Here is a 13,102-nt window from a genome sequence, read left to right as displayed (position 1 = left end):
GGATTGTTTATTTTATTTTTTATTATTTCATAAATCTAATTTTTATCTCACAATTCGATCAACTTGTCATTGATTTATTTTTATCTCATAATTTGATCTAACTTGTCATTTTTATATTTGGGGAGCAAACATAACAATTTATTCGAATTAGATATTTATATTAAATCAATATATATATATATATCTGATATAAATAACATGTTAAATATTTATATAAAAAATAAGAAAAACAAAGAAAAAAAATTGAAAATAATTAAATTCACTATGAGAAGGTTGGAATTTTGAAAAGCACAAATCATTTACATAAAAACGAAGTTAAAATTCTGTATTATAGCAAAACTCAAGTTATTTTCATTAAAATTCTATATCATTGTGTAATAATTAACAAAATCCCTCTATATAAATATATTTATCCAATTAAATATACATGTTAAACAAAGCCACAAGGAATTTTAATACTATATGTTATTTTTGTGTACCCCTTACTCACAAACCAAATTGTCTCTTGGTTTCTACGAAAAATATATATGATTGATTCAATGTTTACTAAGTTCTTGTCAACTAATGATAAGCTTTTATATTTGCTTTTTTAATGGCTTGCTATTGAGATCAAGATAATGTTGCATAAAGTATTAGCATTATTTTTCCTATTTAACAACTTTTTAATTAAAATAACTAGTACTTGTCACTATTAAGTTGAAGTGGACAATGGTTGAAAGATATATATATCTGAATATTGTTATAAAGCAAACATGCTTGGATGTTGACATGCACCGTAGGTTGAAAGTAATGCGATAGATTGAATTGAATTTGGATGAATAAAAATAAATTAAAGTAGTAGATGAGTAGGTCATTCGATGAGACAGATCAAGATAAGTTAAATAACAGATTATTGACCTAAAATTGTTAATATAGTTTTTTGATATTCCATCATTAAATAAAATTAATGATACATTTTTTTGATTAAAGTACAACATTTATCCGTCGTTACTTCCTTTTTTCAGTAATGCTTATGAAGTCCTATATATACAACTAACAATAAATATATCTAGTGTAAATCATAGGGTTTTGGGAGAGTTATATATACTCAGTCTTACCTTTACTTTGAACAAATAAGAAATTGTTTTCGATAAATTCTTAGCTCAAATACAACACATAAACATCAAGTATTCAAAAAAGCCTAATATTTTTTAAAGGGAAAAAGGACAATATACCTCCGACTATCATAAATGGTATGAAGATACCCTCTGTCATACTTTTGGGATGTCGATGCCCCTGTCATTCAAAAACTAGATCATATATACTCTTTATACTAAGGGACATACACTTGTCATAATCTTATCCACCGATCCAATATCAGATTAATGGATAAGATTGTATCGCGTGTCCCTATTTAGTCTTCTGTTAGAGTGAAGGGTATATATGCTCTAGTTTTTGGATAGCAAATGCATCAATGTCACAAAAGTATGACGAAGAATATCTGCGTACCATTTACGATAGTTCAGGGATATATTTATCCTTTTTCCCTTTTTAAATAATATTTTTCTTCTTCCTCCTTCAACTTGATATATATATATATATATATGTCCTCTCCAAAGCTACATTGTATCTATAGTTTCAAGCAAAATGAATATTCACAAAAAATACCTACAATGTTTGTTCTTCCTTATTATTATTCTAACTATTTGTGGATTTTCTTTAGCAAAACAAACAAACCCCACCTCAAACAAACTCAACTTTAATAAATTCTTGAATTCAATTTATGAATGGAGAATTCAACAACAAAAAAACTTTGGAGATTCCAATAATAATAATCTAAAAATTGGAGCCCCTACTGTGTTAGCTGGAATTTTTTGCTTTATTGCAGCTTCTATTTCTAGTGCTGGTGGAATTGGAGGTGGTGGATTATATGTACCAATTTTAATAATTGTTGCTGGTGTTGATCTCAAAACAGCCTCAAGTTTCTCTGCTTTTATGGTAATGTTTGTTCGAACTGTATGACTATTTCATTTAATTTATTTAGACAGTATATTTTTATTTACTTAATTATTTTACGTCTTAACATGTTTGTTACGTGTTGCTTGATTCCTATTCATATGTCGAATTCTTCGAAATACCTTGTTCTTTTTCTTGGGGGGTAGCTAGCAACGAGATTTATCGTCTGTTTGGCTTAGTTTTTTAATCGAAATGCTTAAGAAAAGTTGAGATGTTTGACTAAGCTTTTAGAAAGAAAAAAAACATTTTTGAGTAATAGGTCAAAACTGTTTCTAAAATTGATCATCTAAATACAAATCGTCCTTCAAAATATTTTTTTTGAAAAAAAAATGATAAAAAAATACTTCTTATTTAATAAGCAGATTTTGAAAGTTTAACCATACGTATAAACTCGGAACTTCATGCATTATCCCTGATATGCATGTCTGATTAAAAGTTTGATCTGTTTTGAAGAGCACAATTATATTATATTTCAACACGCGTGATTCCTTTTCAAAGGTCAAATACATCAAAATGTTCTTCTTTGTTACAACAATGAGATTTAAATTTATATATGTTTTTTTACTTGTTTTGATATCACGTTGAAGTGTATTATCATCTCATGTAAAATTTTATATTATTATAGATATATATTTTATAATTTATTTAGTTATATATTATGTCTCAACAGGTAACCGGAGGCTCGATAGCCAATGTTGTTTGTAGCATGTTCTTACCAAGTGCCAAACATGGTGGAAAAATATTGGTTGATTTTGACATAGCTTTACTCTCACAACCATGTATTTTATTGGGAGTTAGTATTGGAGTAATTTGCAATCTTGTTTTCCCAGAATGGCTTATTACTATTCTATTTGCAATATTTCTTGCTTGGTGCACTTTCAAGACATTTAAATCAGGAATTTATTATTGGAAAATTGAATCTGAAGAAGTTATGAGGAAAAAAGAGAATATTGAGGAAATTGAGGGACCTTTATTGCAAAAAGAAGAAAAAGGAATAAAAAATATTCCATGGATGAAAATGGGAGTATTAATAATGATTTGGTTTTCTTTCTTTTCCCTTTATCTTCTTCGTGGCAATCGATATGGACAAGTATGTTTCCTTCCTCTTTTGTCTTTTAATTACTTGTTATTGTTTATGTTTTACGTAACTGATAAATTTATTATTACGTGATTAAAAAGTTATTATTTTAAACAGTGAAAATAAATTCTTATAAAATTATAAAATAAGACTCTCATGCATAGTATATTGATCTGCTCTAACTTAGACTTTTCATACTATTATGAATTGCTTAGTTGGGGATAAAAGATAGTAATAATTTCGAAAAAAATATGAATTAGCCTATCCTTTGTCTAATGATGAAAATATAATTAGTCTTATGATTGAAATAGAGCTATTAATTAAGGTAACATAGTTAATTAACTTTGTAAGATTATTTAACTCATTGAATATTTGAACTTGGTGATTCTATTAATTCAATGAGATGAATAATATAATAACCAATCACTAATTAAGTAAGAGAAGTTTATATACGCATTACATAATATGCATTTATTAGTTTGTTAGAAATATTTGATCGTACAAATAAATTTATACATGATTTAACAAGAACGAATAAACAAAATTAATTAATGGTCTAAATCTATAAATTTTAATAAGGGGCTTTAAACTTTTTAACTAAAATTTATGTTTTATTTTTATTTATTTACAACTTGTCGATAAGTGTGGATCTTCCCTTTTTGTCTTTACATGCTTTTTCCATTTAATATTATTACTTTACTTTAACTTATTTTAATGAGTCATGTGATCTTATCTCGATTTTTGAGGGAGTCTGAATGAGATTTAAATCTTAATGAAATAATTAGGTAATTTTAGTAGTTATTTATGTTTGAAAAATTACATAGGAATATCACTTATGTTTGTTTTAGGAATAATATATTTTTTATGTCAAGTATATTTTGAGAAAAATAGATAAAATTGAGTGAAATTATAATCCTAAAACAAACATAAATGATATTCCTAAGTAATGCAGAGAAATAATTCTGAAATATTTAGATTGTATTGTGTCAAATCGTATCATTTTATTATGATTCGAAGGAATATAATAAGATGACATCAAAGACATTAATCTATCGCAAATATCTATATTTGAATTAAATTTCAATATTATTTTGTTATCGAATAAGATTAGAGATGAATTTCTTTTATTGATTAAAAATAAAAATTATTTATCGTTAATTCTTTTTTTTTTAATCTATTGCAAATATTTATATTTGAATTAAATTTCAATATTATTTTGCTATCGAATATCGAATAAGATTAGCGATGAATTTCTTTTATTGATTAAAAATAAAAATTATTTATCGTTAATTTTTATTGTTGTGTAGGGAATAATTCATATGAAGGCATGTGGAGTAGTATATTGGATCATCTCATCAGTTCAATTTCCTCTAGCAATAATTTTTACATCATGGATCTTTTACAACAGAGAAAACCACCAAAATTTACCTTCCAAGAAACAGGTATATATTAAATAACAAAATAATATTTTAATATTAATTTATCGTCATTTCAATTTACTTGACATGCTTTGAATGTTAGGATCGAATTCACACACACTTGATAAATTAAGAACACAAGAACTTTCAAGAGAAAGAGATAAGAGATCTAGAGAGAGAAAGAGAGAAACCAATATTTCGTAATAATGTCCCGTGAGTAAACTTCCACGGCGGTGGATATATATATTAATAATTCAGAATATTTTAGGCTACAGAGAATAAATGAAGAATAAATATTGCAGCCTAAAAATTGGGTTGAGGCGCTGCACCGAACCCCTCCTTCGGATGGGGGGCTCCCACCCTCCAATAACCCCTGACAACCTCACCACGGAGGTTAAACCGCATAAACATTAATATATGACAGTATATCAAATATTAATCAGGCTCCACAACCTAACATTAAATCTATACGAAATCTGATTAAAAATGATATTAATATATATATGTGATGATAAAACCTTTTCGTTACAAGGTCATTTGATTTAAAATAGGAATTATAACTTATTCCACCGTATTATTGTCAAATAAACTATAGGAAGTTAATTAATTTGTGTAATTTTGTTTATTAAATTTGTCTTATTTATGTAGGAAATAACATGTGCAACAAAGAATAATGGACCTTCAAGAATGTTCATTTTCCCATTAATGGCACTTCTAGCAGGAGTATTGGGTGGTGTATTTGGAATTGGAGGAGGAATGCTTATTAGTCCACTTTTAATTCAAGTTGGAATAACACCTGAAGTAATTCTCTATTACTCTTCTATTTATGTTAATTATTTTTCAACTTTTAGGATCTCATTTTATTTCGTATTAAGTTGTTTTTTATCTGACGGAAGTCATTTAAAAAAATAATATTTTTTTCTGAGTAAGTCATTGTTTTGGTGTTTACTTTTAGTTTATTACATTAACGTCACTAAGCTAAACTAAAAATCACTTAATTTTACCTAAAAATCGTTGGAAGTCATTGAATTCTTATTTTTATATAAAAAGAAAAAAAATACTAAACTTTGCCTAAGATATCACATGAAGTCAGTAGACACTATTTTGCAATCAAAATCTGTCTTTTATTTTTTCTTTCTTTTAATAGCTATGTAAAGTTGAATGATTTTTTAGTTATGAAAAATAATTTAGATTACGTAGGTAAAGTTAAGTTTTTTTTTTATATAAAGAAAAAGTTTAGTAATTCAAGTATAGTGTAATAAAGTAGAAGTCGGTAACAAGTTAACCATATATATGATTATATACGCCATTATACACACAAAATATACATCCGCTGGCAACTTCTATAGCTAATTTAAGTGGTTGAGTGGACAGTATTATACCGAAAGTCTATAGGAAACAATCTCTCTGTCTCACAAAGGTAGAGGATATGGTCGATATATATCTGATCCTCTTTATACCATACTTGTGGGATCACACTAAATATACTATTGTTATTGTTATTGTTGAGGACGACTAGTTAGGTTAATTCCTTTTTCTTTGCTTAGTAGGACTAATAATGACATTCTTTTTTAAACAGATTACCGCAGCAACTTGTTCATTCATGGTATTTTTCTCCTCTACCATGTCAGCTGTACAATACTTATTTCTAGGCATGGAACATGTCAATACTGCCCTCATTTTTGCAATTATTTGTTTAATTGCTTCCCTTATTGGATTAGTTGTGGTACAAAGAGCCATTGAACACCATGGGAGAGCATCACTTATTGTTTTTTCAGTTGGAATAGTCATGGCATTAAGTACTGTTCTTATAACAAGTTTTGGAGCTTTTGATGTTTGGAGGGATTACACAAGTGGGGAGTACATGGGGTTCAAACCACCTTGTTGAGAAATAATATATCGAGAGTTGGACTCGTTTGAAGCGTGCTTTGAATTTTGCATATTTTGTGCTAATTATTAAGGAATATTAATAATCGATATTTGGTGGATATATATATATTTGGTTGAATTGTGAATGAGTATTTGGAGGTACTTCTGAGTGTTTGGATATTTACGATTTTCTATAAGAAAAAAGAATTTATAGAAATTGAAGATTTATAAGTGTGAGAGTTGTGCTAGTTTGAAGCGTGCGTTAAATTTTGCATATTTGAACTCCAATTGATTATGAAAATCAATAGTCGGCATTTGGATGATATTTTTGGCTGAATCAAAATGGAGTATTTGGAGGTACTTCTAAGTGTGTGTGAATGTTCACGATTGTCACTAGGAAAAAGAGTGTGTAGAAGTTGAAGATTTGTAAGTGTGAAAATTGTGCTAGTTAGAAGTGTGCTATGAATTGTATATATTTGTCCTATGAATAATGATGAATATCAATCGACATTTGGATGATATTTTTGGTTGAATTGAATATGAGTTTTTGAAAGTAATTATAAGTGTGTTTGAATGTTCACGGTTTTCACTAAAAAAAGTGTATAGAAATTGAAGATTATAAGTGTGTGTGAATGTTCACGATTGTCACTAGGAAAAAGAGTGTAGAAGTTGAAAATTTGTAAGTGTGAAAGTTGTGCTAGTTAGAAGTGTGCTATGAATTGTATATATTTGTACTATGAATAATTATAAATATCAGTCGACATTTGGATGATATTTTTGATTGAATTGAAAATGATTTTTTGAAAGTAATTATAAGCATGTTTGAATGTTCACGATTTTCACTAAAAAAAAGTGTGTAAAAATTAAAGATTAACTGTTATGCTACTTCAAAGCGTGCTCTGAATTGTGCATATTTATACTCTAATTAATAATGAATAAAAATAGTCGACATTTGGACGATATCTTTGACTGAATTGAAAAGGAATATTTGAAGATACTTCTGATGGTGTATTTTATTACAAAATAAAATTAAAGACGTTTTGATCTAATAAATAAAATGAGAATATTTTTTTTAGCGAAATTCTTTCAATAAAGGGAGAAAGGACAAATATACATCTAGTCTTGTGATGTATACATTAATACAATGTTGACTTTAGCTGCTAGTCCAAGACTTTATGAAAATGAACTCATATTGGTTTTGGTACTCACGCTTGCTTTTTAATACTGTATCACTATACTATTTGTTAGATAGCGAGGATATATATATACTAATTTTTTAAAAAATAAATATATTTATTCTAAATTGTAAAATTGAGTAAGATTTATTTTTTTCCTATAATAAACTAGACATAATTTTCATATAATTCAGTATATTTTTTTACATAAACGTTCAAAAAGAGACCCAAGAAAGTTTGATAGAAAACTACACCTAACAATTATGACTTATGAAGAAAGAAATAAAATTACTTTGAACATTAGTGGTGATACAATTATAAAAAAGGTAAAAATATGAATCGAACATTTTAGACACATGGAGTTTATCCAATTCGTATTAAAATTCTGTTAATAATCATTTAAAAAAATACTAAATGATTTGGCATGACATGATGGATTAAAAAGCGAGACGAATGACTAAATTGAATATTCATTTATAATAAAAGGGCATAATAAAAAATATTTTTTTATTAAGAATTAAAATTATATATATTAATATATTATCAATTTAAGTTAACTCGTATTAAGAAGTAATCATTTCATTTCAAGTTATCATATCAATCATAATATAAAGGATTAATAATTGTAAAAGTTTTGCATTTCCAAATGTGAGTTTACTTCCAAAGAAGAAAAGAATTATCGGTGGAAAATTATTTACAGCTAAATAATAAAAAGGGCAACTTTCACATATAGCAAACAAAAAATTCATATTTGTATGCTATAGCAAACTTTGCATAATTGCGTTCCATAGCAAACATAAAAACTGTATAATTCGCTATACATATACAAGTGTATAATTCGCTGGCCTAAATTGTATAATTCGCTGGCCTATTTCGCTGCAATTGTATAATTCGCTTTGCATATAGTTGAATCGAATTAAAATGTATGTATATTGCATAATTATAAGTGTATAGCAAGAAGATATATGTTTTTCTCGCTTTATACAAAAACAGAAACACAATATATACACTTCTGTTGTATAAAGCTAGAAAAAATTGTATTTCACTGCAATTATATAATTCGCAATTGTATTTTCTTTGGCCTTTTTCTCTGCAATATTTGAAGTAAAATGTTTGTAAATTGTATAATTAAGTGTATAACACGAAGATATACATTTTTGCATGTGTATATACAATTTTCTCTCGCTTTATACAAAACAGAAACAGAATTATACACTTCTGTGTATAAAGCAAGAGAGGCGAGCGAGAATGGAGAGTGGCGAGCGAGATTTTTTGGAGAGAGACGCTGGCAAATTTTAGCTAATGTTTGCTATGGAGCACAATTAAGTCAAACCCTAGCTATTCCATTTAATTTAGGTTATTAGTTTGCTATTATATACAATTTTCCCTAATAAAAATTCGTTATTGATCCTATTTAAATATTTGGCATAGATTAAATGTGCTCACTTTTGCAAATGTAAAGGACAAAACTGTTAAAAAATATACTTAAGTGACCATTATGTCATTTTCTCACAAGTCTCAATACTGGCTAATTTTTAGTCCTATAAATACAAGCCTTCCATAAAGGAAGCAAAACATCAATATTTTACAAAAAAATATATAATTAAGATGGCCTCATTTAAGCTCTTCATTGCTCTCTTTGTTGCAATTTTAGGTTCTAAATTTTTACCACTCTTCTCCCATTTAATTAGTATATATTTTTTTCCGATGTTTTATTTTCTTTTTTAGCCTGTTATAAATATTTAGACAATTGATATTTTCATACAAAATATCAACATGCACTATAAGAAAACTGTGGGGATTTTTTTGGGAAATAGTATGAAAATTTGCAGAAAAATAAGTTTCCTGCGAGTTTTTCATACTAATCCTCATGTAATTCACAGTTTTCTTGCAGTGATGTATATATATTAATAGCTAATCGAATCGTAGTTACGTTTAAAATGTGCAGTTAATCACTCTTGGACTCCAAATAAGATGCAAGTGATGGCACTACGAGATTTACCTGTTAATGTTGCTAAGATGAAGGGAAAATTACTTGGACTTGGTGATATTACTACTTGTGGGATGTCTTGCAGTGATCGTAACGATTGCAAAGAAGGTTTTATGTGTTCAGATTGTGTTAAAGTTGGGACCTTATTTGCTCAATGCATATAACACAATCGCACTATTATCAATAAAATATTTATGGAGCGCAAATTATTGTTGCACGTAATGGATGGATTATTAATTGTTCGATATGTCTTTATGTTTATTCAAGCATTTTAAATAATATTTTATTTGCGAAGTTGTGCTAAGATAATAAATATGTAACCTTATAAGTTCCCTATTTATTGGGAGATTACTTACTTTAATAGGTTACATTTAAATTATATGTATATGTTGGGTTGCTTGTCTTTATTTTATCCTACGTGCAAAATTTATTATTTATCGAAGATTAGATCAAAATAATATATTTAAACTATTATTTTTTAACGAACTTTATATCCTAATCATTAATGGTTTCTTTTTTACATTTAAATTGTCATTATATATATGAACTAATTGGGTAGATTGGTGGTGATAGTTCAAATAAAAAATAACATATTAATTTCGAGATGGATTTTTACATATAAATTATTAATATTTAGGTAGAAAAAGAGATAATTGATGATTTAAATGTGAAATTTGCAAAAAAAAAAAAAAGGTAATAATACATTAAAGGTAATACGCATATATGAGTTAAATTGGATAATCAACTCTGCGCGACGTAAATATTATTTTCTAATAGATTGAAAAAAGCATAATTTTCTCGATTTTTTCCTACTTGTCTTCTCAACTACGTTACCAAACTACAACAATTAATTTTACTTACATCTATGAATTTCATCAAGCTCATGTTTTTTTTTGTCCTTCAAACTTATTAATTTAAGATTAAATCGTAATGGATTCGAAATTGTTTTTACATTTTCGAATTTGAGCAACAACTTATAAGGCTCTAGAATGAATTTAGCACTTAAATCACCATTAAAGTTGAGGTTTAAGAAATAATCAAGAAATTATAAATTTTTGTTTTTCTTCTTCTAAACCTCTTCCTTATCTTAACATTTGAATTGGTTGAGTATATTATATTTTAGGCATCTCTATATTTAAAAATAAAAAAGAAAGAAAATGAAATATATATATTTTAAAAAAATTAAAAATGAAATTACACGTGACAATGTGTGCATTTCACTGTCTATTGAGAATTTAATTTTCTACTTCAACTGATATTTATTATTCATTTTCAAAGCCCCCCCCCCCCCCCAAAAAAAAAAAAAACCCAATAAAATATGTCTGTAAAACACTAGTACTAACTATATATAAAAGGAATATACAATATTAAATGAATATATATGTGAAAAAAGAAAGAAATTAGGGTGGGGTTTAATATATAATAAATAATTAGGGTCTGAATTGGATAAGTTAATTCACATTGAATTATCAGAAAGACCAACATGACTTTGTTTAAAGCCCCATCTAATCAATAGTCAAATTTTAGGGGCATTTTTAGATAAAATTATAATGTTAAAGATATTTTTAATTCAATTAGTGAAAAGAAAAAGTTTCAGCCAAATTTATTTGATGAATGATATTTTCACACTTTTCTAATGTTTATGTAACTTTTGTACATAAACATTTAAAGAGAAACACAAGAAAGTTGGATAGTAAAATAACTCAATATAGAAAGATGTCACCTCAAAGAAAACTACTCCTAACAATTATGAACTATGAAGAAAAAAACTAACATCACTTTATTACTTTGAGCATTAGTGGTGATAAGTTCACTCGTTTCGTGTCGAAATTCTATTAATAATAAATATAAAATTACTAGATGGTTCTATATGACACGGGTGTATATGTATCATAACTGTGACGGATGATTGAATTGAGTAATTGTATATAATAATATAGGATCATATTTAGAAATATTTCTTAGAAAAAATTTAAATTATATATACTAATATTAAACTATATGTTTAATATATCTAGTATTAAGAGGTGATTATTTTATTTCAAGTTATCACATCAATCATTATACGAGTCCTCAGATGTAAGTTCACTACTTAAGAAAAATAGGGATCAGCGATGAAAAATTATGTAGCTAAACAATAATAATAAAAATGCATAGTTAATCTTATTTAGAGACGAATTATCTAAAAGATCTTTGAAAGATACGAAGTTTATATAGTTAGTTTTATTTTTTTCAGTAGTACTCGTTAAATTCTAAATTCGTTTTATTTTTTCTCACAAACTTTAATAATCAGAGCTTGTTAAATATTTGGCGTAGACCAAATGTGCTCACTTTTGCAAATGTAGAAGACAAAATTGTTCAAAAATATATTTAAGGGACCATTTTGTCATTTTCTTGCAAGTTCCAATTCTGGCTAATTTTAGGCCTATAAATACAATCTGCCATGAAGCAAGGAAAACATCAAAATATTTACACATTAATTAAGATGGCCTCATTTAAGCAAACTTTACTCTTTATTGCTCTCTTTGTTGTAATTTCAGGTTATAAACTTGTTGATGTTTTCTTTTTTAGTCTGTTATAAATATTTAGACAATTGACGCGTGTATATATCAGTACTCTAATCGTTGTTATATATTTGTAATATATATGCAGTTAATCTCTCTTGCGGTCCGAATAAGATGCAAGTGATGGCATTACGAGACTTACCTGTTGATGTTGAAGTTATGAAAGGGAAATTACTTCGACTTGGTGATATTTCTACTTGTGGGAGTCCTTGTAAGAGTAGTAGTGATTGCAAAGAAGGTGTTATTTGTTCAAATTGTGTTTCACTTGGAGCGTTGTTTTCTCAATGCATGTAATACGAGCGTACTATTACTGGTGAAATATCCTTGAGCGCTCAATCGATAAACTATTAATTACTTAATATCTCTTTTATATTTATTCAAGCATTTCAAATAATGTTGTATTTTTAAAGTTTGTGTAAGAAAATAAATATGTAACCTTATTAATTTTCCATATATTGGGAAACTACCTACTCTAATAGGTTGCCACTTAAATACATGTATATGTTGGGTGTTTTGTCTTTATCCTATGTGCAATTCATTATTTATTAAGATAATATAATTAAAATAATATACCCTAGTTATTACCGTTTCTTAAGAAAAAAAATACATAATATAAGCAAACATAACTATTTTATATGCATATATAATCTTGCAATATTGTCAACCAATTATATAACATAGCTACGCTAAAAAGATATTGTAGCAAATATTTCCACTCTCTTCCAATTTCGTTCGCCACTCTCCTCTCTCCCCGCTAAGATAGGTAAGAACCTGGTTAATCATCTATGGGGTAGGCTGGGGTGGTAATTGCTCATCTTGAACCTGCTTATTTTCCCCTTCTTCACCGTCTCTCACTACCTCCTCAGTCGGTGGAGGAGTCACTGCCCTATTACCAGCTGGACCAGGTGTTTGTCCTCTACCTCTAGAGGGCGTCCTCCTGCGACCTCTACCACGGCCTCTGGCCACTACTCCTCCTCGAGCTACGGTCCCAATGGTTGGCTCAGACGCACCCT

The 13,102-nt window shown here is 27.7% G+C and overlaps 1 protein-coding gene and 2 long non-coding RNA genes across 3 annotated transcripts; all 3 read left to right on the top strand.

The window, feature by feature from the left end:
* Nucleotides 1–1,595: 1,595 nt before the first annotated feature.
* Nucleotides 1,596–6,898, top strand: LOC107012692 (sulfite exporter TauE/SafE family protein 2-like). Its single transcript, XM_015212600.2, has 5 exons — nt 1,596–1,977; nt 2,666–3,085; nt 4,381–4,515; nt 5,140–5,292; nt 6,071–6,898. Exons 1-5 carry the CDS (start codon nt 1,627–1,629, stop codon nt 6,377–6,379), a joined length of 1,368 nt encoding a protein of 455 aa, XP_015068086.1. The 5' UTR covers nt 1,596–1,626; the 3' UTR covers nt 6,380–6,898.
* A 2,217-nt stretch (nt 6,899–9,115) lies between these two features.
* On the top strand, nt 9,116–9,909 carry LOC114076357. Its single transcript, XR_003577198.1, has 2 exons — nt 9,116–9,189; nt 9,484–9,909. It is a non-coding gene; the product is annotated as an uncharacterized LOC114076357 (long non-coding RNA).
* Nucleotides 9,910–11,985: 2,076 nt separating this feature from the next.
* Nucleotides 11,986–12,670, top strand: LOC114076353. Its single transcript, XR_003577191.1, has 2 exons — nt 11,986–12,065; nt 12,178–12,670. It is a non-coding gene; the product is annotated as an uncharacterized LOC114076353 (long non-coding RNA).
* The last annotated feature ends 432 nt before the right edge of the window (nt 12,671–13,102 follow it).

This window comes from Solanum pennellii, chromosome 3, assembly GCF_001406875.1.
Source record: "Solanum pennellii chromosome 3, SPENNV200".
In the NCBI taxonomy this organism is placed as follows: domain Eukaryota; kingdom Viridiplantae; phylum Streptophyta; class Magnoliopsida; order Solanales; family Solanaceae; genus Solanum; species Solanum pennellii.
This window is presented reverse-complemented; position numbering and strand designations above follow the sequence as displayed.